The sequence below is a fragment of the Dama dama genome, chromosome 18 (genome assembly GCF_033118175.1).
Source record: "Dama dama isolate Ldn47 chromosome 18, ASM3311817v1, whole genome shotgun sequence".
Classification (NCBI taxonomy): domain Eukaryota; kingdom Metazoa; phylum Chordata; class Mammalia; order Artiodactyla; family Cervidae; genus Dama; species Dama dama.
In genome coordinates this window covers 44,713,534-44,737,813 of record NC_083698.1, presented here as the reverse complement: position 1 = coordinate 44,737,813, position 24,280 = coordinate 44,713,534, and the positions used below count along the sequence as shown (strand labels likewise).

Genomic DNA, 24,280 nt, shown 5'->3' with positions numbered 1-24,280 from the left:
GGTGTTGAACTGTATTTATCAGTGAAGAAATCTGGGAGACACCAAAATTAAGGCAGGGGAAAAAAAAAAGGTGGAACCAGATGGGAGGGTAGCCCTAAGAATTTAGGCGGCAGGTCTCCTGCACTTTCTAAGGGCGAATGGAATGAAGGCAGCTTCCTAGAGTCAATATGAAGAAGAAACACTAGTCCACATTCAAGTTAACAGTCCAGCTGATCAGAGGCACAGATGATTTGAGCAAAACCACTCCTGAAGTTTGTCAAACATTCTTTCTGGGACCCTGGATCCCCTACATTTTCTGCTTGCCATCCTGCCCTCGAAGAATGTAGGGTGAAGCAGCATCCAGACAGTCAAGTTCGCTTGCTTTGTTGCCCAGTTCACTTCTCTGGGTGCCGTTTGGGGGATGCCCCTCTCGTAACGGCTGGGTTTCTGTTCTTTGGGGTGCTCGGCATGCTGTCCTGGCTCCTAGGCCCCAGACCTGCATCCTCAGCCTGGACTTTGCTGCTCAGACCACCTCTTTCCTTGTCGGCGCTCCTTGGTGGCCTGGTCCCTTCCCGAGGGACAGGTCTTCTTGGAGCAGCTCCCTGGGGGCTGGACTCTTTCCATTTTGGCATTTGGGTTAAGGAGTCTTTCCACTTTCTGGTTCCAGTCTCTGAGTTGAATTCATATATTGCCCCAGTAACTAGGGGGAAAAAGAAATACACAACCAATATATAAACAAAGGAATCCAAGTGCTTCTCTGCTCCCCTCTCTCCACTCAGCTCTCATCTCAGCTAGAAAGAAGGAAAGCGGGCTTGTGAAAAACACCACGCTTCACCAGCCTGCCCTTTCCAAGAGCTGAGCTGCGTGGCTCTGACCACACGGGTTGCAAATCTTAGTGCTTCCCTAGAAAGAAAGGTTTAAGAGAGTCTCTTCCCCAGTGGCTCAGATGGTAAAGAATCTGCCTGCAGTACAGCAGACCCAGATTTTATCCCTGGGTCGGGAAAATCCCCTGGAAAAGGACATGGCAAGCCCTTGCCATGAGAAGGGCAACATTCTTGTCTGGAGAATCCCTGGACAGAGGAGCCTGGTGGGCTACAGTCCATGGGGTTGCAAAGAGTCGGACACGACTGAGCGACTACCACTTTGACACTTTCACAAGGTCACCTCAATGGCAGGACTAGAGGCCACAGAAGCCCGGAACTCTATGGGAGCTTCAGATAAATTAGTAATTACCCATTACTTTCTGATTTGTTTGTTTAAAAAGACTCCCTGAATCTCTGCTATAAGCAGGAACCCACCAAGTAAGAAAAGAAACTTTGATTTTTATTTACGTTATGTTAGCAGAGATTTACAGACACAGACCCACAAATCTGGCCCCTGTTGAGATGATGCAAGGGAGCCATTTTTATCATGTCAGTGCCAGAAGACGCTAATTGGTGTTTGTTCACGTTAGTCCAGTTGGCTCATTTCTGCCTTTTTCGTTCTCTCAAAAACACAGACGCAGGAGAACAGCCTTGGCCCTTCCTGGCTTTTGCCCCAGAAGATCTAGTTTCCAGCGTGCCCCTGCTCCTGCAGCAAGAGTGGCCTCTCAGGCAGAGGATCCCACCAGCACTTATGCTAATGTGGGCACATTATGGTAACAAGTACCTAATAATAGAGGGAAATTTAATTCCAGCAGCAGCAGCAGCCTCCCCTGGAGAGGAGCCATCCTCCTTCCGAGGAGGACCGAGCTGAGCCGTTCACATGTGAGGGTGGCAGGAAGCCAACACACTTGCCTCCCGAATTTGGTTTCCTTCCCTTTATTCACGTCTATAATTGAGCCTTTGTAAGTGAAGGGATGTGTGTAAAGGAGCTAAATTTGGAGCTGATTTCATGGGGGTGATGAGAGCTCTGGAGGCCAGCTTTACCTTATGTTCATCTTGCCGACCAAGAAGGAATTCTTGGCCCTGATCAAGGGAAAAAAGAAGCCAAGCTTGCCATTTCTCCATATCTCTCATTACCAACAGGATGGTGTTAGAAGCATTCAGAAAGGATGGGAGGAGCGGGGACGAGGGTGGGGGAAGATGGAGTCCCAGTAAGCAGAAAGAAAAAAAAAGTGGGTTATTGAATTCACAAATTCCCTGAGTTGGTTTGTGATTCAGGAAAGGGAGGCTAGACAGAGGCATGGTCCTTGATGGGGAGCCTCTAGGTGGAAACCTTCTGAGGCCTCACACGTGATCATATGCTTGAACATCAGCCAGCCAGCTCTGCTTTGAGCTGATCTCATTTAATAGGGAAGCCTGGAAGGGTCAGCATTGTGTAGGCACCACAACCACGTGGATTGACAGACTTGAGTGAAGAGCAGGACATCGGATAGGGTCCTCCATGACTCTATCAGCCTGGAATATGAAGAGCCCACTGATAGGCAGCTCTGCCTTGTAATAATTACCTGGATCAGTGGCTTCTCCATCAAAGACTGTGTTCATCTGGATTGTTTCCTAAGGAAAAGAGACAGTTTCAAGCACAGCTCTACACTCCTCCTCCCAGGCGAGGCTGCTCTTCCTTACAGCCCAGATTCCTCACCCAGGGCCTACCTGACATTTATTTATTCCATAGGTGCCATGCTAGGTGCAGGGGACGCAGCAGTGGAGAGGCAGGGGTGGTTACTGCTTGCATTCAAGCAGGAGCCTTTGACAAAGAGGTATTGCAATATACAGTGACGAAGACTATGATAAGAGAATATAGGATACTATGGGGTCGTGGGGCAGGGGGTGGGAAGAAGCCATTTAATGCAGACTTGGGGGTAGGAAAGCATCCTGAGTAAATTCTATCTAAACTGCACAGAAGGAAGAGCAGAAATGCCATGCAACACTGGCCAAGGTCGACATCATCCAAGATCTGCCAGGCAGACGTTATACGCAGGACAGGCACAGAGCTGAGGCCAGTGCAACTTTGCATCTGGAGCTGGCCTGCCTCACCTAAGCCTGGGGCTCCAGGCCTTTTTCTTCCTCAGATCTGTACTCCGAGCTGCCCTCCAGGATCTGACCTCTGCCCCATAGAGACACCCCCGCCCCTCACATAGTGCCCTTCCATGAAGCCATTCTTCAGCAGGCTCACAAGGATGGTGTTTGGAGTTTAGTGGGCCTTCCACCCCCGTTTTCATCACATAAGCCATTACCTACTCACTTGCCCACAGCTCCCTGCTGTGAAAAGAGAAGGGATGGAGATTGTATGGCTTTCATCCATTTGATCAGCTCAGAAGCTTCACTTTTTACAGTCTTGGGAATTGATTTATTTAATCGATGAATTTCATTGTACATAGTTCTCAGTCTCTGTGTGGTATCACAATAAGATCCAGGAGACAGGGGATCACCTCTTCCTTCTGTTTGTACACAGACTGGTACTTATAAGCACTTAGGGGACGGGTCTGAAACAGTACTTCCTCCTCGTCCTGCGTATCATTTCCCAAAACTCATGGGTCTTGGGTCATAACAGAGTCCTGTTATCAGGGGCTAGTGAAACCTGGAGTGGTCACCTTCAAAAATCTGTCACTTCCCATGAGGTGCATCAGATCAGTGAAAGAAAAACAAAGAGGTCAGGTGAAGAGGCAACTCCCTAGCTATCTTGTAACGCTTTGCATTTGCATGACTCTTCACAGTTTCCACAACATTTCCCCACCTGTTATCTCATTCCACCGAAGAGGAATCTAAAGCTTAAAGAGGCTGAGGGATCCCCGAGCTCAAGGTCACGTGGCCAAGCAGAGAGAGCCATTCGCAACCCCATGCACTACTCTTTTTCTATCACTTTCCCCACACGATTGTGGAAAAGCGAAGCAGAACTAAATCCCACTGAAGGCTGAAGCACCGGTTCTGGTCTTTAAGTTCCTCCCCACCTCCCCCAACTCACTCTGCTGGAGAAGTGGTGTGGATAATAAACACCACTATTCAATATTTATGAAATCCAGTTCTTCTGCAAATATATCAGCAGACAAGTTCAGTGGAGGGAGCAAATTCTATCAGGAACTTGTCACACAGCAGTCAGTTCCAGTGGCCACGTACAGGCATCTCCCCGAATGATAAACACTCCCACGGGGCTGTGGCAGGGCTGCCTGGGAGGAGGACGGGGGCCTACCACCCCACCCTCCCCCCACCAGGTATCCAGGGGTCAGCCGTCCTTACCACCATGACCTCTCTCTTTGTGTTCTTCATTTCTGCAGGGAAGAGGACAGAAGTTAAGCTTCTTGGACACTAAATCGACCTTAAAATTCTACCTCCACCATGCGATCTCATCTTCTCTGAGCTTAGTATTGTAGGCACAACAAAGAATCTTCTGTCCTTAGACATGTTTGTTGACAGCCTTCCATCTTCTCAGAAACACACACACATCATACACAAGTAAAACAATTTTAAATTTCTTTTTCCATGTTATTGTTTTTACTAGAAATTAACTTTTAATGGCTTTGTTTGTGCGTGCTAAGTCGCTTTAGTTGTGTCTGACTCTTTGTGACTCTATGGACTGTAGCCAGCCAGGCTCCTTTGTCCATGAGACTTTCCAGGCAAGAATACTGGAGTAGGTTGCCATGCCTTTCTCTAGGGGATCTTCCCAACCGAGGGATCGAAACCAGGTCTCCTGCATTGCAGGCAGATTCTTTACCGCCTGAGCCATCAGGGAAGCCTAGTGCCATTGGGAAGCCCAAAATGGCTTTATAGGTAAATAAGGAATTTGAGGTTGCTACATTTGTTGTGTGAGGATTCTTTGCATCCTTATGTCCTTTTAAAAAAGTAACTAGGATGAGAGATAGTTTGTGAAAACTCTTATTTGTTACAACTATCTCTTTTGATATGATCACTAACTACTACAGTCGAATTTCTAACCCTGTTTAGACATCCCTTGTGCATGTCAGATACATGCACCAATGGCTGGAGTGGTCAGAGCAACCATTTATCAGAAACATTCTTTCCCATTCTTTGTCCCGTCCCTCCCCATAGCTTGGATTCTCCCTGAGGCCACAGCTTTGGTGGCAGTGGTGACCTCTCCTCAGATGGACTTTGCTCTAGTCGCCAATGCCCTGAAATCACTCAGGTTTCCCAGCGCATCTGACTGCACCCAGCCCTCATTTCTAACTAGCCCAACCTAAATAACATGAGAAAATGACCAAATCCATTACAATCTGAGGATAAAGTATCATTTATCCTTAAAAAGAGAGACATTGGTCTAACATGGAGCAGCGGTGCATAGATTCTGTGTTTAACCCACAGAGAATTCTCCATTCCTGCCGCGCTTGGTGGGGAACAGACTTTTAGATGCTATTGTTGAACTGACTGGAGGAGACTCAGTAAGGAACAGGCAGGGCCAAGTGAGAGATCCGAGTGGGCCAAAGGCCCCTTGCAGCCTGCCCTGCCCTCCCCTCCCTCCAGCTGCGTGTTTCATTTCATCCACAGATGATGTGGCAGGAAACCCACCAAGACAGGACTATGCCCTGATCTTCCACTAAGTTGGAGTGCTTTTATGTATTAGATTGGCTGAAAAGTTCGTTTGGTTTTTTCCACAAGATGTTATAGAACAAACCTGGATGAACTTTTTGGCCAACCCAAGAGTACAACAGAGCCAGCAAAAAAAAAAAAACAAGAGCAACAAACAAAGGTAACTGGCATCATACATACCTACTTTCTTCACCCTGTGAGGGGAGAAAGGATGGACAAGAATTAACCTGAGAGTATTCTGCCCTGGTTTACACATGACAACATGGAAGCCTTTGGGCAACTGTTTCCCCCGGGCTTCAGAGGGTGATTAAGAGAAGGACCAGGGCTGGGGACTAAAGTGAAGACTGGACTCCCAGCCCTGCTTCATCACTATTGGGTTGGGACTAAGGAGGTTCTGAGAATTTGATGAGCTTGAAAACTACTGCTTTCTAGAACTTCAGGGACTCTATTTTCTCTGACACACTGCGGGAGGGCCATGACCACCCCATCAGAGGGCCGGGCCATTCTTCCTGGCTGAGCTTCTTCCCCGGCAGCCATCTGACCAGAAGGGGTGGCTCACCCCAGGAAGTTTCGACTACTAGGAGTTAAAGTTTGGCTTTCTGTAACATGAAGAGCTGGACACTTGGATCTTAAGACCCTTCCCATGAAAATCTTGAATTCCATAGTTCTGTGATCTTAATTTTATTCTTTGTTACTGGACAAATGTTGGTTGCCATATGACACAACAAATTGCCAGAGAGGCCAGGTCTGAGTCTGAATCACCAGCTAGTTTTTCCTTTTTAAGTCAATCTTGTTGAAAACAATATTTCAAATGTAAATGAAAGCAACCAGGTTCAGGGTGCATATTTACCCACAAATTGCATGTGAGTTGCAGTGTCTTTGGGATTACTTCCTTTAAGAATTCCTGCCCAAATCCCAGTGCAGAGCACCACCATCCTTACAAGCTTAAGCATCACTCTTTTGGAGCCAGTTTTTTTTTTCTCAAATCAATTTGTGAGTAGAGTCCAAATAAAAATGCCTTTTTTAATTTCAGCAGATGCTCAGGGATTTCTTACCTTGAAGTCAAGGTTGCCAATAGCAACGAACGTCCCCAATAAATATGGCAAAATGCAATGCACATCTTTATGCTAATACCTTATACTTTTATACATTCTTTCATCCATAGACTTAAAATTATTTGACAGTACTAGTTAATCTTCAAAATACCTTTAAAAGATGCATGAATCTTATCACCCCTTCTTTTTGCCAGTGAGAAATTCCAAAATTGGAGGTTCCAATACCACAAGATACTTGAGTGTAGAGCTAAACTTGGAATCTAAAGTCCTGTACTCACTGGGACTCGGCCATGAAAAATCACGCAACAGGATTTTAAAAACTAGTGTATTTATGCATTTACTCGACGTCAGGAACAGTGCTAAGTGCTTCCTTTGCGTTTGCTCATTTAATTGTTTGGTTTTCAAATAAAGAAATTGAGGTTCACAGAGGTTGTCATTGCTTAAAACCATGTACCCAGAAAATGGTAGAGCCAAGATTTGAACCCTAGCCTTATCTGACTGCAAAGCACAGGCTGAGAAACCCTTGTGTTCTCATTGTAAGAGCTACTGAGACTCAAGAAACTGGCTCTGGAGAATCTTATAACAATTCAGTGCTTTCTGCACTTCACTCTAGTACCTCCCTTTAGCTGGTAATAGACACTCTGTAGAGCATCACTGAAAGAGGCATATTAGTGAGCAGGCGAGGGTCCAAGGGAGAAGAGGCAGACCTGTGTTTACAGCCCTCAAGAGGGAGGGGTCAGGGCCACGTGCAAAAGAACAATGATTACTTAGTCACCCCAAAGCCCAGTCGAGTCGCTGGAGCCAAAAGCTTAATTCCCTTATTAGTTTCTCGTGCTTCCTCTAATTCCATCCCATTCTTTAAATATTCCACAAATAACAGCACAGCATATTCCACTACTACTCATGACTGGCCTTGTTTCTGAAGCTTTTATCCAGGACAAGGTTACCAAGAAGTTGAAACCCCAATTTCACTGAGAACACATCAAGGACAGGCAGGTGCCAGGGAAAAGCGACGGAAGGGTTTTCTGGTCTGGCAGTTGGTGAAGGAGGTCCACCAGGACAAGGAGAGCTGGATGCCTTCTCCATATCTGTTTGCTTCCTTCATTCCAGACACCTCCTCTACCTTGTGGAGAAATCCGAACTGTCTACCTTTTCTTCCCCAGACATCACCAGAAGCAGTGTCCTCTGAAAGGAAATGATGGAAGGAACCCAGCCCACTGGCAACTTACAGAGGTTTCTTGTGCTTTGCAGTCTTGCAGGGACAGTGTCTGTGGATGGCTTTGGCCAGCAGGACGATCGTGGACACCAGAAGACCCAGAAGCAACATGGAGCCCAAAGTGATGACAAAAGGCACATACCACGCAGATGGAGAATACACGTTCTTCCTCAGGATCTGGTAGGTGATCCTTGGCTTAAATGATAGGAGCAGGAGAGTGAGTGGAGGCTGGTGGTGTCTTTGACTTCAGCACCCTCTCATGTTGGGTGGCTGAGTGTTCATTCTGCTGTTTGTTCTTGCTCTAAATATCTGATATCTGTGTGCTCATCATTCTAGCTGCTTTAACCCACCACCTTATTTATAGTCTTGCCATACATCATCCAAGGAATTCCAGTATTCTTGCCTGGAAAGTTCTATGGACAGAGGAGCCTGGAGGGCTACAGTCCATGGGGTCGCAAGAGTCAGACATGACTTACCAACTAAACCACCATACCTCATCCATTAGACCAAAGCCCAGAAAATGTAGGGAACTGGGAAGCAACTCTAGGCTTAATTTCATTCACTCTCTTCCCCTTTGCCAAAGATAAAAATTCCATCGGCATTTTTTTTCCCTCCCAAATCATGGCATAATCTAGGGACTAATATAGCCATTGTCTTTCCCTGGGAAGGCATGAGCCATGAAAGTTGTTTTTTTGTTTTTAATACTTTGTAGGCTTCTCAGTGTTCACTCACTACCAGCTGCATTGCCAGCTGAGCAGGCTCTTATCACAGTGAGACCTCAAGTTCAGTGTTTGCTTCCCAGAGAGGGAGACAGATAACACACAAGTTATAGAGATTTCCAGATGGGGGATGTCACAACTGGGTTGTATAATAAGTCCCAGAAAGATGGCGGTTCCTTATTCAGAGGCACCAACTGGCTCCTACCATCACTGAAAATCCTTGAGGTCACCTAATGCCTCCATTCATTGGAAGGAGAGGAGAAGAACATTGAGCAGCTCTTGGTAAGACTTTGAGAAGCAGAATTTGAACACTTATCATAGGTTGCTTTCTGAGGTTCTGATTCCTTCTGGTGTACTCCAATTGTGGGGCTGCTGGCCAAGGGCACAACTTTTACTCGGAGTAGGAGGAAAGGGGACAAATGAGTCTGTATGAATGGAAGCCAGTTGATCAAGGAGTCAGGGGTGATAATCCTCTTGTCAGATTCTAAGACTCTCCCCTCTTTTATCACACTGTTTCTATTGTGGCACCTGCTTATTTTCTTCCTACTGTTTAGGACAATTTGTAGTTACTTTATTAATTTGCATCCCTGCTTGTAATCCGTCTCCCCCCCTAAATCAGAGGTGCTCAAACTTTAGTGCAATCAAAAGGCTTATTGAAAGCACAGATTTCTGGACTCCATCTGCAGAGTTTCTCATCCAGTATACCTGGGGATGTGAAATTCCAGATTTCAGTATTCTTCCCTGGAGGTCATAGTGATGATCATGGTCGGGGGAGGTATAACTTTAATGTTCTGAGGTGGGCTGAAGAATTTTCTCTTCTAACAAATTTTCAGATGATGGTGATGTTGCTAGTCTGGGGACTACACTTAGAACCACTGACCTATACTAGTAATGTAAGCTCCATGAGAGCAGAGATCATTTTTGACTTATTTACCAAAGTGCTTGGTGTATTATAGGTATTAAATTCGTATCTGCAGATTGAATGAATGGAATTATTTTGGAGTGGAGGTGGGGAGTAGAGTACAGTTTGGCAAATAATGACTCTTCAAAAGAAGTAGAGAAGAGCATCTGGCAGCTTAGCTGCTCTCATGGACAGTGATTCTCAATGGCTCTTAGGAGCAAGCAGAGGGGCTTGTGAAGGCAGCAACATGTCCATGAATATTGGCTCCTTTGTCACAAGGACTCTGGATGGTCAATACCTGATCTCTCACAAGTCTGCATAAATGCACATCCTTCTTTATCAGATTAGGAAAAGTTAATGGTGCTATAAGCCCAAGGTCTCACCCAGATCTTTTTCTACCACCCAGTGACTAATCCTATCCAGTTCATGGTTGGTGGTCCTGTCAGTATCCTAACATTTCAACTCTTTTCAGTCCATCCCATATTTCTCCTAGGTCAGAGGGCCCCACCAATATCAATCACAGGGGATGTATCTGAGAAGTCCAGCTCCCAGAGCCCTTACCTTGGGAGTTGTGGGGATAATCTTGGTTGGGTGAGGAATGACACTAATACTCAGTGACACAGTCCCGGTTTCAACAAGAGCCCCAGCCCTCTTCCTGCCGGACAGCAAGTTGTCATCGGTTATGTAGACAAGCAGTTTGTAGTTCCAGATCTCATCAAGCCCACTAGCATAATCAAAGCGAGTCGCCAGGATCAGGCTTGTAACATTGGACCCAGCGTTGGGAGAGAAAGTGAAATGACTGTTGATGTTGCCTAAATGAGATTTGATGCAAGGATTTTGGGAAAAGGAAGAAAAGAGCATGAGAAATAAAGGTTTAAAAGAAAACCCCATCCAGTCTTTTTCCTTAAACATCCACACAGCAGATGTAGATTGTTTCTGATGTACCAGGGAGGGGGGTCAATGATAGAATATGGTCCTTAACTGCTCCAGAGATTTCATGAGTGAAATCTGGTGGTGTTGCTCACAACCAGTGTGGCTGCAATGAAAACAAGAGCAGAAAAGAGCACCAGCCCATGTGTCTCAGGAGAATGGCCGCCATCCTGCTGAGCGTCAGGCAGAAACCTAACAATCCCGGTGCGGTCAGTGATCACAGTCGGCATTCGTTTAGTGTAACTCACACTCAGACCAGTCAGTGGGCAGCAAGAAGGAAGGGGGGCCACGGTCCCTAGCCATAGGCCAAATTCACTCCACACCTCTCATGGAGCATGGCTGGTCACACCGGTGACAGATGACCCTGGAGTCCCCAGAAGGAAGGTGCCGCCTGCTCAGGCAGGGACCACAGTCCCCATGTCTGCCTCCCTCCCCCCTCCCTTGGTGGGGGCCGCAGGCTCACAGTTTCAGGAGCCCGGAGCAGAGAGGCTGCCCCTCCCAAGCAGCCCTTGCTCATTCCTCTGGTGGCTCTGGACTCGTTACCGTTACCGACTGAAAACCAGTAAATGGAGCAAGGGATGATGCAATTGTTACTCCCTTAGCAGCGAAGTGCCCCGTTGTAAAGACCTGGAGGGTTCTCAGTGTGGATTATTTCCATCTCTGGCAGTTGCAGTTGCTGTCTCCAGGCAGGCTCTGCCCCTGGTGACACAGCCTGCTCAAGAGGCTTCCTGCTGCTTGAGTTCCTGCTCTGCCAGGGCTCAGCGGGTGGCCGAGCTGGATTTTTACTCTCTCACGTGAAATTGCTCTGCTTGTTTGGGTTTAAATCTCTGGCCCCAGCACTTCATTAGATGAGCTATTTTGGTCTCATTTCCACTGAGGGGTGCTCTTTTTTCTCTCTCCCACAATGGTATATTTTTAAAGAGAGAAAATGAATGGAGCAGAAGAGAATTCCTGAGGACACGTTTCAAAATGCATTTAATCTATTTCATCTATTATTATCCAGAGAGAGGTTTGGGATCCCCTGCCCCCACTACAAGCTTGCAGCAAAAGAGCTGGGGGAGGAGTTGAACTAAAATATTTTTTTAACTACACTAATCTGATTCATGAATCATGAGACAGGCTGGGAATGGGAGGGCGGGGAGTCACCATCAAAGGGATTCACCCTTCCTTGGGCCTTTGGGCAGCTAAGTATGGGAGTCTGGGAAGAATTAGGTGAGAAGGGGAAGCCAAGGCAGGAAAGAGGGGTTCCAGAACCATTAGACTCCTCATCCCTGCTTTCCTCATTCAAGACAACCCTCCCCTCACACAGTGCCAGACCAGTATGTGAACTCTGACTCCCACCCCTTCTACCTATACAGCTGCTGCAGCCTCCAGCACCAGGAGCCCGCAGCAAGGATCCAGGAACACTGACATCAATTTCATACCTGTGCCAATGGAGTAACGAAAAGACCTAGGGCTGGAATCAAGGTCAGTACATGTGAGCTTGAAGTTGTGAATATTTGTGCCAACTTTCAGATCCACTGGGATGGCCAGGAAATATGAGTTTGGGGTACAAATTGGTTTTTCGTCATTTTCTTCAACGATGTTCACAGTAACCTAGAGCAGCAAGAAAGTGGCCTTGTGAAGTAGTTATCATTTAGTCCTTACTGTGTACCAGGCACTGGGCTGTGTGCTTTTTGTGAATTAGTGAGGTTTAACCTCACCCAAGATAGATAATATGATTATTCCCACTTAATAGATGGGACAACTGAGGCTTAGGGAGATTAGGTAATTGACCTAAGGTTATTCATTCAGTTGGTGAGTGGTGGAACTGGGATATGAACTCAGGTCTACCCTACTCCAAGTCCTATGTTATTAACTTTATTGTGTGTGTATGTGTACATGTATGTGTGCATGATAGACATAATAATGTATTTGCACACCTCTCACACACATGCATCTAGACACATGCACTCATCCCCAGATGACGCTGAGTTGTTTCTTCAGTAACAATGATGGATCTGTGGTGACCCTCCTGTGCTTCCTTGCTTGCTGCCTCTGTGAGTTGGAAGTTCTGTCTTTAACTTTGGAAGATAAAGCAATGGCTCTCAGCACTGGTTCTACTTGTCTGGCCCACTCCAGACCAAATGAATTAGACTCTCTGGAAGTTGGTGCCCAGGCCTGTTTTTTACGTTCCCCAGCTGATTCTAACACACAGTCAGGGTTGAGAACCACTGGGATAGAAGGAGGTGACCCAGCTTAGCCAGGCTCTCATCTGTAACCCAGGCTATCAGCCCTGCGCTGAGCTGGTGGTGCTGGCAGGCCACAAGCTGGGGCCAGCCTGTTCTCTTTCATCACCATCTTTTATGCCTGGTGAATTGGAGTATGGGCTGGGATGCCTGCCAGCACAGAACATTGAATGTCAGCCCTGAAAGGGACTTATGTGATCATCACCCTTTTTAAAAGCTTATGAATTTTTGAGTCATATTCATTCTACCTTTGAAATTTGGGGATTTCAGCTATTTCTGAGCCTGGGAATAAATTGAAATGTTCTCTCTAGTTAGCTCCCAAAGTGGACTCCATTCATTCCTCTCAAAAACCCAACCTAATAAACACAACAATTACCTTCAACTAAGCACATCTTTTCCTTAGCTAGCAACGCTGAGCCTCACACATCGTTAAAAACATTGTCCCACTAATTCAAAGCAAGTCATCAGAGGAACTGGACTATTCAGGCATTGGGTTATGAGGTGATTCTCCAGGTGAGAGAGAGAACCAGGGTACAAAGGTAAGCATTGCTCAGACCCCCTTGGAAAATTGGGATCAAAGTTGAGAAATGAACTCTGCCTCCTGACTCTGAACCAGTCATTCTCTCTATCACATAGGGATGCCTGCTGCTAGCTGAGTTCATTTTGCCTTATGCTTTTTCACTTTATTAACGGGAAAGACCAAGAAATATTTCCCTCTTCGTGGCCCTCATAGTATCCTCAAATAGTCCTAAACACTGTTAGCACAGATCGCTTAAACCCAGGCTCCTCAAAGTATGGCTGCATAGGCACCACTTGGAAGCATGTCAGAAATATAGGTTCTCAGGCCCTACTCAGACCTCCTGACTCAGAAATGCATGTAACCATATCCTCAACATCAGAGGTGGCAAAGCAGTATAGCCCCATGTCTAGCCAGACTTTTCTTTTAAGACCTAGCCCACCTGCTGTGATGGGGTGGGGTAGGAATAGGGGAAGACTTCGAATACTTGGGGGTGATGCACAGCACCAGCCTACCACAAAGCAAGGGGAGATTTAAGAGCAACGGAAGGAAGCTTGTCCCCCAGGGCCGCCTTCCATCTCAGTGCTTCTCCCAGTCACACACAAACGTGGGCTTACAGATGTCAGTCTTTATTTCCTGGCACTCCTGTGTATGTCTGATTGTGCTGTCTGGGGATACCATTAGCCATTTCCTGCAGGAGGTGCCCTTTTAAGATTCTTTATTGCTACAGCCACACCTGGAGGGTGCCAGGGAGACCCAAAGTCAACCACTTGGACGCATGTGAATGCACCACAGCCCCACTTACAGTGACTGAGCTGCTGTCCTCGCTGTTGGTGGCCTGGATTCTGAGAATATAGACAGGGATTGTTTCATAGTCTGCTTTAGTCACCAGCTGCAGTTCTCCCGTTTGGGGATTAATCCAAAATATATTTGGGTACTGCTGGCTGGCCCCTCCAGCAGAGATGGAGTATGTGATGCGGCTCTGGGGGAAGTCTTTATCTGCCGCTTGCACTCGTCCAACCCGGGTTCTAGCTGGAAGAATAAAGTACCTGTGATTACTCCTGGGAATAATATCTGAGATTAGTCCTGCTTCAAGGGTGAGGGGAGGAACCAGGAGCAGACATTCTCAGTGCCATGGGCCGACAGACTTTTGGAGGCCTCTTTGCTGTTCAAACTCTGTGTGTTTTACATCTTCAATTCTATTACATTCAAATTACATTAATGACACCCACTAGGAAACTGGCCATGTGATTCAAGCAGTACTGTGAAGTGTAAAAGACAATCCATGCCTTTATATAGACTCCAAGTATGCCAATTATTATATGATCATAACACTGGAAAGAACATCTTCCCATATACATCTTTTTGCAGCAGTGTTGTCTTTTTTATTTTTCCGATTTTCTCTAATGAGCCTGGGGTTCTCTTACAAGCAAAATAAAAACTAATTTTTAAGGGTTTAGCCACAGGATGATTAGAATATTTTTGATTTTTAAATCCTGTTCCATTTGGCTTATTTTACAAGTCTTGTTGGTGGGGCTGCTGGAAGTCTGTCTTGCTAGTTTTGTAGAAGTTCTTCCTCATAAATTGCACTCCTCAAGGGCAGAATTTTCTCTTATTCAAATACATAGGCTGGCACTACGTGCTTGACCCAAAACAGGTGATTAACAATTATATCAGGATCTGTAAATTCATAAAAAGCCCATTCCTGTTGCATTTGTTACTCATTGGGTAAAGCATAAGGAACTAAAAGCATTTTCTTGAGATCCTCTGCTTGTGTTTTGTTTAAAATGTATTGTCAGGAAATGGAGCTCATCATAAAGAGGGAGAATGAAATGAAGAAGAGATGATTTTAGAGGCAGAGTTTTGGGTTTGTTTGGTTTTTAGTATAGAAGTAGCCACAATCAAAGGCTGTGATAAACTCTGATTATTGTAGAGTTAACAGTGTTCTCTTCAAACTGTGAGAGACAGGGAGAAACTCAGCCTGATTGGAAGGAGCCTGCAGAAATCGAGGAGTCCTAAAGGGTGGGAAAAAAGAGGCCTCCAGGGAATCCTGCAAAGGAGAGAGAAAGCATCTTTATTTTGTTTGTAAATGAGAGAAATCTAGAAATGGGAAGGCTTCTATTTTTAAATCTCAATTCTGAGTAAGCTGGATAAAAATCACAGTGGAGACCAAGGGAAAACTTAGGCTGCAAAAAGAGAGGATTAGCAGAATCAGGCACCCAGACAAAGAGGCAATCAGGGGGTTCAGAGAAATGCAGTTTAGTCAACAGTTTTTAAAATCTAGATTTCACTTGAAGGGCTCCTCCACAGTGAGGACAATTTAAAAAGCAGTAAGAGATGCAGTAAACAGGAATCAGTGGTGATTTGCTGTGCATAATACTGCCAGGGCCCCTGGCAGGGAGCCTCCCTCTGCCCAAGTGCCTCCATATGAACGGGTCCCTCAAGGGCCCTGCAGTCCTACCTTGTAGGTTACTTACGTGGGCTCAGTTCTGACACAGCAAATACATAGGACGGACTATCAAAGACAAGAGGAAACTCATTTTCTGGGCTTGTTAAGATATAAATGTAGATGTTATCTATAAGTGGAAATAGGAAAAACATTAAGTCACAATACAGGCATCCCTTGATCTGTTGCACTTTATTGTAGTTTGTAGATAACTGCATTTTTTGCAAATTGAAGATTGTGGCAACCCTATGTCAAGCAAGTTGAAAAATATGGCACTGTTTTTCTAATACAGCATTTGCTCAGTTTCATGTCTCTGTGTCACATTTTGATATTTCTTGCAGTATTTCAAACTTCTTCATCATTATTATATTGTTATGGTAATCTGTGATCAGTTGGTAACTTTGATGTTACCATTGCAAAAAGATTATGACTCACTAAAGGTTCAGGTGATGGTTAGCATTTTTAAACAATAAAGTGTTTTTAATTAAAGTATGTTCATTACTTAAAATTTTTTATTATTATTATTTTGGCTGTACCATGCAGCTTATGGGATCTTAGTTCCCCCACCAGGGGTCAAACTCATGCCCCCTGCATTGGAGGTGCAGAGTCTTAACCATCTGACTCCCAGGGAAACTCCTGTACATTATTTTTTCAGATGTAAAGCTATTGCACACTTAACAAACTATAGCATAGTGTAAATATAACTTTTATATGCACTGGGAAACCAAAAAAGCTCATGTGACCCGCTCTGTTGCTTTGTGCCAAGTCAAAGAGTTTGAATGGGAACTTGACAACTATGAGGAGACACAGATATGGGGCTTTCAGTAAGGAAGTAATATGATGACATTTGTATTTCCTGAAAATCACTGTCAGAAATGTAATGGGTGCGTTGGAAATGGGCAAGACTAAAGGCGGGCAGAAAAACTCTTAAAAGACTCTTAGCATTGTAATTCAGTTACAGAAGAGGAGGTTCTGCATCAGAGCAGTACCAGTAGGATGGAGATGGGGTACAGTGGAGGGGGAGGCACCACATCTTTGAGATTTTAGCAGGTGACACAGAAGAAAGGATTTGGAGACTGATCTTGGTGAAGGACAAGAGGAGACTGGTCTAATTCTCAAGTGTTGGGGGTGTTGGAAGTCTCCTTTTGAATACCAATACATCCCCAGCCCAGACGAAGCATGGTCTAGCACAGTTTAGTCACTGCAATTTAAGGAAGATGCTTTATGAAATAAATCAAAATGATACTTGCTTTTATAGTAAGGAGCAGCAACATCCTGTACCTGAATTATCATGGTGTATTTATTGCCGGCTGCTAGATTACTTGGATTTTCATAATCTAGATCACCAATCAACTAGATTAAAACAGAGAGATCAGATTACACAGAATAAACAATCCTTTTAGTTGAACTGACATTTTCATATACTGTTGGTGTACATGTAAATTGCAAAACCTTTCTGAAAAGCATTCTGCCCATAGAAGGAGCTTTAAAAAGTTATGCCCATACCCTTGCTCACTACTACAGGACTTATTTGATAGAATTTATTAAGAGACAGAATCCACCTTTAAAGATGTTCATCAAGCACTATTGTCCAGCATAGGCTCAAGACTTCAAGTAAATTGAAGAGAAAGGTGATACAGAATCCTACATGCAGGGTTATTTCCATCATTTAGGATACTTACAGATATATGTATAGACTATAATAAAATCTATGCACAGGGAAGCAGACAAGAAGGAAACATATCAACATGTTAATAGTGCTTATTACTGAATATGCTTTCCTGTGTTTCCTAGTATAGTGAACATGTATTAATTTCTTAAACAGAAAAAAAAAAAGAAGTTATTTTTTGTTGGTGTGATGCATAAAATTGGTATAACTCTTGAGGATGGGGGTAAAGAAGGGGGTAGATGAGATTATGGCTGGTGGGCTGCTTATTCTTCCTGAGATAACTATGATGCAAAGACCACCTCCCCCATCAAGACCACTCCCTTTAAGACCCCCACCTCCCCTGCCCTTCTGTCTTTCTCTTTCTTTGTCCCCACACTGTCCAGTGGGAACCTTGTTGTGAAAGATCTCACATAGCTCACTGAGACCCGCCTTTCATGCCCATGTTCTTCCATTTCTGTATTGGCCCCCGTGAAGATACTCCTCTTTTTCTTGTCCTCCTTTGGGTCTCCCATGGTCCTACAGTGTGGAATTTAGCAAGACACACTCATGACCCCAGGCCCTGCTCTCTCTCAACTCACACCTCGATGGCCAGGAAGGAGCCCTGAAACAAACAAAAGTGCTTGAGCCCAGAGGGAACAGAGGTGACTGGAGGCAGCTAACCAGACTCACAGGCTGCAAACTGCGAGCCATGCAAGAGAGAATCCAATCCTTAGCACCCCAGGCATAGCCATGCATAACAATTCCTGGAACTTGGGTAAAATAAAGAACAAATGGGGAAAACAGAGTCACTGTCAGTATGTCAGTCACAGTCAGCCGGAGAGGAAGTTACCTCGGAAATTTCTCTCTGTGGGGCAGCAGGAGCACTATGCATGTTAGACCAACCTCCCCAATGCCCTTTCGATGATGCAATGCCCATTAACTGACCACGATTTTCCCAGAGCCAGCTGGATCCTGTAAAAACCTACTGCCGCTCCCCACTCCAGATGGCGTGGTGAAGTTGAATTGGTTGTTTGGTGCTTTGCTGTCATCATCAAAGCAGAACTTGTTCAGGTCCAGAAGCAACGTCCCCCTGGCTGCTCTCTCAGGCACCATAATGCTGGCAAAAAGACACGATTCAGTATTTTCCCCAACAAATGGTGACTTAGTGTTCCTTCTAACATAGGCCTTAGGCTAGACAGCCTGACTTTCATTTCAACTGAAAGCAAGTCTGTGGTTCAGGCAGTACCCGCCCAACTGGTGTCCCCACTCTGCCCTTGCCTCCTTTCAGAAGATTCTCAGCACAGCAGCCGGAGGGAGCCTGTGAAAAATGTTGTCAGATCATGCCACTTCTCTGCTCCTAAATCCCAAAAGGCTCCTTATTTCACTCCAAGTCCTAACTCCGATCTATAGTATCTTTCATGGTGTGTGCCCGCCCCTCACCCCTACCCCTTACCTGTCTGAGCTCATCCACTAACTCTTCTTGTTCATTGTCCTTCTGCCCTGGCCTCCCTATGCTCCTGGACACTCCCTGGGCCCTGGCCTCAGGGCCACTGCAGTTACTATGCAATGCTCCTCCCACAAATGTGCACACTGCTAGCTCTTTCTCTTTCTTTAGTCTTAAATCAAACGGCACCTTCTCAGGAGGCACCCTGGCTACCCCATCTAAAATGTCAACGCCCCTTGCCCATTGCTCCCTCTCCCCTTCCCCGCTCTACGTTTAATGCTTGGCACTTATCTTTTTTCAATACACTTATATAGTTTACTTACTTATCCTGTCTATCACCTGTCCCATTCCCCCAACCCCTGGCTCCAAGAATGTAAGCTCCACAAGGGTGAAGATCTTTATCTGCTTTGTTCTAGGCATGCTCAGGAAATATTTGTTGAATGAATGAATGAATGGTAGCTTACGGGACTAGTACAGGAGTGAAGAAGAATATAAGAGAAATATAAATTCTGTCCCTGTCTGCAGGAGTTGATAATCTGATTGGGGGAGATCCCTGTACCCCTCCACCCCTCCACACCCATGCTTAGAAGATTAGAAATTCCTCTACTTGTGTTCTCATGACTTCAAAGGCATGGAAGGTCCTCCTGACACCTTAGCATCATTCATTCAATAGAGGCTTATTAAGGGTGGAATTCTGGGTCCAAATCTCAGTTCACTCCGGGACCGATGCAAATATTAATAACACGCAAATGAGTAAAACTGCCGCCAAACTCAGAGCCATCTGGTCAAGCCCAGCTTGGAGTGGAAGACTCCAAGGAAGTGTGGTTAACACCTCTAGGCTTCAGTTCATTGAGTGTCTTCACGTGTCTCCAGGTTTCAGTTTTTCCATCTAGAAAATGGACTTGTCAGTTAGCTTCTGCTACATAACAAACCAGCCCAAAACCTAGGGTTTAAAACAATGGGCACTTTTTCTTTCTTACAACACTAATGGTTATCCATTTGCTTTTGGTTCTAGTCCTGCTTGGCTGGTCTCTCCAGTCACTGACAGCTTGCTTGGGGCTGATGCTCCTGGAAAGCCTCACTCACACCTCTGGTGGGAAGGTGGGTGGTCTCTGCATTGTATTGTCTCTCATTCTCCAGGAGGCTAGGCTGGGCTCTTCTCATGGAGATCTCAGGAAGTGCTACTTCCAAAAGTTGCAAGAGAGGGCAAGTCCCAATGCGTACACACTTTTCAAGCACCTGCCATGCCATGTTTGTGAATACTCTGATGGCCAAAGCAATTCACCTGGTTAAGTCCAGATTCAAGGAGTAGAAGGAGATACCCATCTCTCAGTGGGAAGGATGGCAAAATCACAATGCAAAACAGCCTGTGTATAGGCAGAGAGGAATTTGTATAAGTGCTGTTTCTTTTTCCTTTTCTTTTTTTCTTTTTTCTGTACCTACCACAATCATGTTTTGCCTTGGGCAGAATTTCTTACAAAAATATATTGTGGCTGTTATGAGAATGTGCCTGGAAGACCTTCAGCTGAGGGAACATAATGAACCACAGATCCTAGCTGCCGGGCTCTGAAACCCATTGCTGGATTTGCAGTGAGGTCATGTGCCAATGACAGGGCAGGACAGAGATACTAAGACAGACTCATTCCTGTCCTGTGACAGCTGACTTTGGCTCCAGGACTCCCCATTGCCCTAGCCAAGTTCATGGACTGCATAGCTGACTAGAACATTCTCACCCACGCATCCTCCCTCGTTCCTTTACTCAGGTCAGACTTGCATCATGATCTGATGGCTCTTGCAGCCTAGCCTAGCTCTGTCACCATCTTCTCCCATAGGCATTTCCACTAATAAAAGCCTTGAGCCTTTAATCCTGTCTTGGCATCTTGTTCTCAGAGCATCAGCACGTGTTAAATTCTCTAATCCTCTGTACTATCACTTCTCTCTTCACCAAATTATGCTGCTTTCTACCTTCAACGTTAGCTCTTCGTGGCAGCTAAAATGGGCTCAGCAAACATGGAGCCAAGGGTGACGGCATGGATGGTCTTAGGCTGCTGAAGATAACTGGGTTTGCTTCCGGGAAAGTGGTCTTTCTCGCAGGTGTAACTACATTTCCATGATGCCACTATGGGCAAAGATCGCCTCTGTGTCTCATCCAGATAGGAGTCCCAGCATCTCTGCTCCTATCTTGATTGTTTGATGTCCTGGATGCTTAGAACAGATACTGTCTGTTAAATACTAACTCTATGCATCCTACCAGACTTTAAAAACTCTGTCTCTTAATCTCTCATCACCAAGAGGTTTGTATTCTTGTACCCATTTTACAGATGAAGAATGACTGGTTCAGAGTAGTTTCAAGACCTATCCCAGAAAGCTGATACATCTAGGCAGCATCCTCTATTGTCGGTGTAAAGAGTCACAGTACATTTTACTTTAGGTTCCATCAGTGACCCTCCAGGCCCCAAAGGGTTCAGGAATATGAGCTCTGATTACAAGTCTGCAGAAGCCAGGAGGTTGCAATCATGCAAAGACTCTCAGGTCCTGAAGCCAGACATTTCACACCCTCCAAAAAAGGCCTTCACATTCAGTTGCTTATGGCCACTTGGCATGTTCTTTTCATTCTCCCCTGCCACTTGGTATTTTTCCCCTAAACTCATGACTTGGAACACCACTCCCCCTCATTCATCACTCCCTGCCTCAAAGGCAGGCTGCCCTCACTCCCAGTCATCTGACCACGGTTCCTTCCCCACGCAGAGGTGACAGGCCCAGCCGCCTTATGAGTCGTCGACCTCCTCCGCCTACGGCTCACAAACAGCTTGCCAAGCGCTTTCAGCCAAGCGCCTGACAATTTACAACCAGAGTGGGGCTGTCACGGCGCCTTTGATGCCTCCATCGGGGCCATGGGCTCATTCATCACCAGCCTGGGAAAGCCGCAGGGGCTGTTTCTATCTCTAGGCTGCCCAGACCCACGGGGGTGGCGGGAAACACAGCACAAAGCCACCTGCCTCTTTGGATCCACTGGGCAGCTTGGCACCCTCCCACCCTCTTCTACCTGAGTTCCCAAACTCCACTGCAGGGTCCATGCCAAGATCCCTGAAGAAGGAATGCACATTTAGGGGTGAGGCTGTCAGAGCCTGTGGCAACACTGGATCTGTCGTTTGGTTCAATTTTGATCTGATGGTGTTTTTCCACTCTGGTGTGATGGGAATGGAGAAGATGCCAAGCATGGGAGGATGGTGGGTGATGCGGGCCAGGGTTTCCCAGTCCCTGAAGTGTGCAAATGAGGCTGGGCTTTGGGAGTAAAAACTTCAACTTCCAGGATGGCAGAAGAAGGAGCCCTTTTGTTGGCCCTCCTCATGCTCTAGCTTTCGAGGAGAGACTGCAGGTTATGCCCACTGGAAACTCCTGGAACCTTGTTTGGAGTTACCTTTAGTAAAAAATACAGTTAGCTCAGTTCCTGGCTGGTGTTGACCTTCAAGGCTCATTTGGAGAGAAGATTATCAAGAGGAGGACTCTGCATGGGCTTGTCTGGACAGTCTAGGATATTCAAAATGTGATTTTTACCAGCTAATATGGAATGCAGTCTGCAAACTGCCATCTCACACATCAGGGGACTCTGTACTGCAGGAAGCCACAGGACACAATTATCAGAAATGCATTGAGGGGAGAAAATTGACCAGGAAGATTGGAGGTAGCACAGCCTCTCCAGTCATTGATAATCAGAGTTCTTACTCTTCAACCATCTTCCCCCATCTCTCTGGGCAGGAGAACAAAGGAGAAAGCAGGAGGGTCTAGAAGAGCAGGGCATGAGGAAGAGAATTTCCCAATATGCACTGGAGCTACCCAGTAGCCCTAGCATAGATTTATATTCACAAAGAAAGTGAGAGTGTAAAGTTTATGGATCATCTCTACTGCGTTCCAGGGACCATACTTCTCTTAACAGAGGTGGGTTTGATTTATGTAGAAAATGGTGTGGAAGTCCAGTCCTAACTATCCAAGACAACTGTTCCCACCCACCAAACATTCTGCGGTTGGGGTTGGGATAGGAACTTATCACATGTTCAAGGCTATGATAGGATAGGATTGATTTGATAGGAACCTCAGCAAGAAGCAGATGGCAAATTAGGATAATTCTGGGAGGTTTAGTAAAGGAACTGTTACAGTGTGTACACAGGGTACATGAAAACCTCAAAGGATGGTGCGGTATCTCAGGCTAGGAAGAATGGACCTCCCTTTCCACTCCTAGGCTGGGAGCAGCCAGAGGGAGTAGTTCCTAAAACCAGAACCAGGGACAGAAAGTGCTGTGTGCAGGGGGCTGCCTTATAGGATCGGAGGCCTTCAGGAGGTGAAGGGGCTCACTGAGCTAACCAACGGGAGGAATCTGGAGGATAAATACCCTGACTTCTATCTCCCCCCTCATTCCAGGGCTTCCCATGAGCCAACTGGAAGCTGCAAGGCAAGGGAGCAGTTGATATCCATGGAAGTCAGCCACCTGGTAAACAGAGTAGGGTGGGGAAGGCTGGATTTGAAGAGGCAAATAGAGTCCAGAACAGGGTTTAACTGTTTTGATATCAGACTCAAAGCCACTTGATTCTTAGCATTATGCTGGGCATACCAATGAGGAAAATAGGGGAACATTGAGAAGCATAATACAGGAGTTTGTATTTCTATTGCTTACCCGAGACAGTCTTTGTCCAGGGTCCTTTGTCCTTTGCACAACCACACTAAGTATTGGGACTGTGTCCAAAGTCACCTAGAGCTTAAACGTGAACCTCAAAACCAGTCGTACATAAAGTCAGAGTGAGATTCTCTCAATGGGGACATCTGAAAGGGAGACCATCTTTGGTGTTCAGCCTTGCTCCAGACACAGGACACTCCCTCAGCAAGGGTCACGGCCCTCCCAACTCCAGGAGGGACTACCTTCAGACTCCCAAGGAATGGGAGACTTTCTATTAAGAAAGCAGAGATGAAGCTAATCTGGGAAGCTACTCATCTTGTGGTATTTAGACAAAATAGTGGAAAGACAGTTGTTGCCGCTGTTGTTCAGTTGCTCAGTCGTGTCTGACTCTTTGCAACCCCATGGCCTACAGAACGCCAGGCCTCCCTGCCCCTCACTATCTCTTGGAGTTTGCCCAAGTTCATGTCCATTGAGTCGGTGATGCTATCTAACCATCTCATTCTCTGCTGCCCAGAAAGACGGTACTGTTTTCCAAAAGGCATATTAACCCAAAATCACAAGGGACTTTATTTTAAAATAATGGTGAGTAGATTGTGAGACAAAAAACAGGTCAAAATATCCAAAAGAACTTGTATCCCACTTGCATCTGCCTTTCCCCTCTTCTCTGCTGCCTTTTGTTTACAGGCAATTAAGTTGTGTAAAGCGAATTAGATGCTTTGTTTTAAGTAAATACTTGGTTTGATTTATTCATATTACCGATGGCGTGCTTCTCTGGGAGCTCCTGGCTACTGGTCCTAAGTCTGAATTATCTATTATAACCGCTAACCCACAGTACGGTCTTGCCATGAGTCCGAATAAATAAAGAAAAGGCACAGTCCAGAGAGGGTCTGACAAGTCCTGTGGACCTGTCCCCAACAAAGATGAACATGTTGTAGAGGAAAGCAAATTAAAAATATTTTTTAACAGAGTAAGGAAATGGAGAAGGGAGATACAAAGAAGAAAGAAAATGGAAGAAGGAAGAAAAAATGATGAGGAAGGAAAATCTCTTACCAAAAGAGACAGT

General features: G+C 45.7%; 1 protein-coding gene across 1 annotated transcript in view; it reads right to left on the bottom strand.

Moving 5' to 3' along the window:
- Positions 1–374: 374 nt before the first annotated feature.
- CDHR3 (cadherin related family member 3) overlaps positions 375–24,280 on the bottom strand; it is a 52,193-nt gene continuing 28,287 nt past the window's right edge. The window contains exons 8-18 of the mRNA XM_061166529.1: positions 18,047–18,218; positions 16,704–16,806; positions 15,485–15,583; positions 13,813–14,039; positions 11,687–11,858; positions 9,894–10,144; positions 7,726–7,907; positions 5,622–5,635; positions 4,137–4,168; positions 2,408–2,456; positions 375–679 (exon numbers count right to left, since the gene is read on the bottom strand). Coding sequence (XP_061022512.1) covers positions 375–679; positions 2,408–2,456; positions 4,137–4,168; positions 5,622–5,635; positions 7,726–7,907; positions 9,894–10,144; positions 11,687–11,858; positions 13,813–14,039; positions 15,485–15,583; positions 16,704–16,806; positions 18,047–18,218 — 1,606 coding nt within the window. The remainder of the gene's footprint in view (positions 680–2,407; positions 2,457–4,136; positions 4,169–5,621; positions 5,636–7,725; positions 7,908–9,893; positions 10,145–11,686; positions 11,859–13,812; positions 14,040–15,484; positions 15,584–16,703; positions 16,807–18,046; positions 18,219–24,280) is intronic.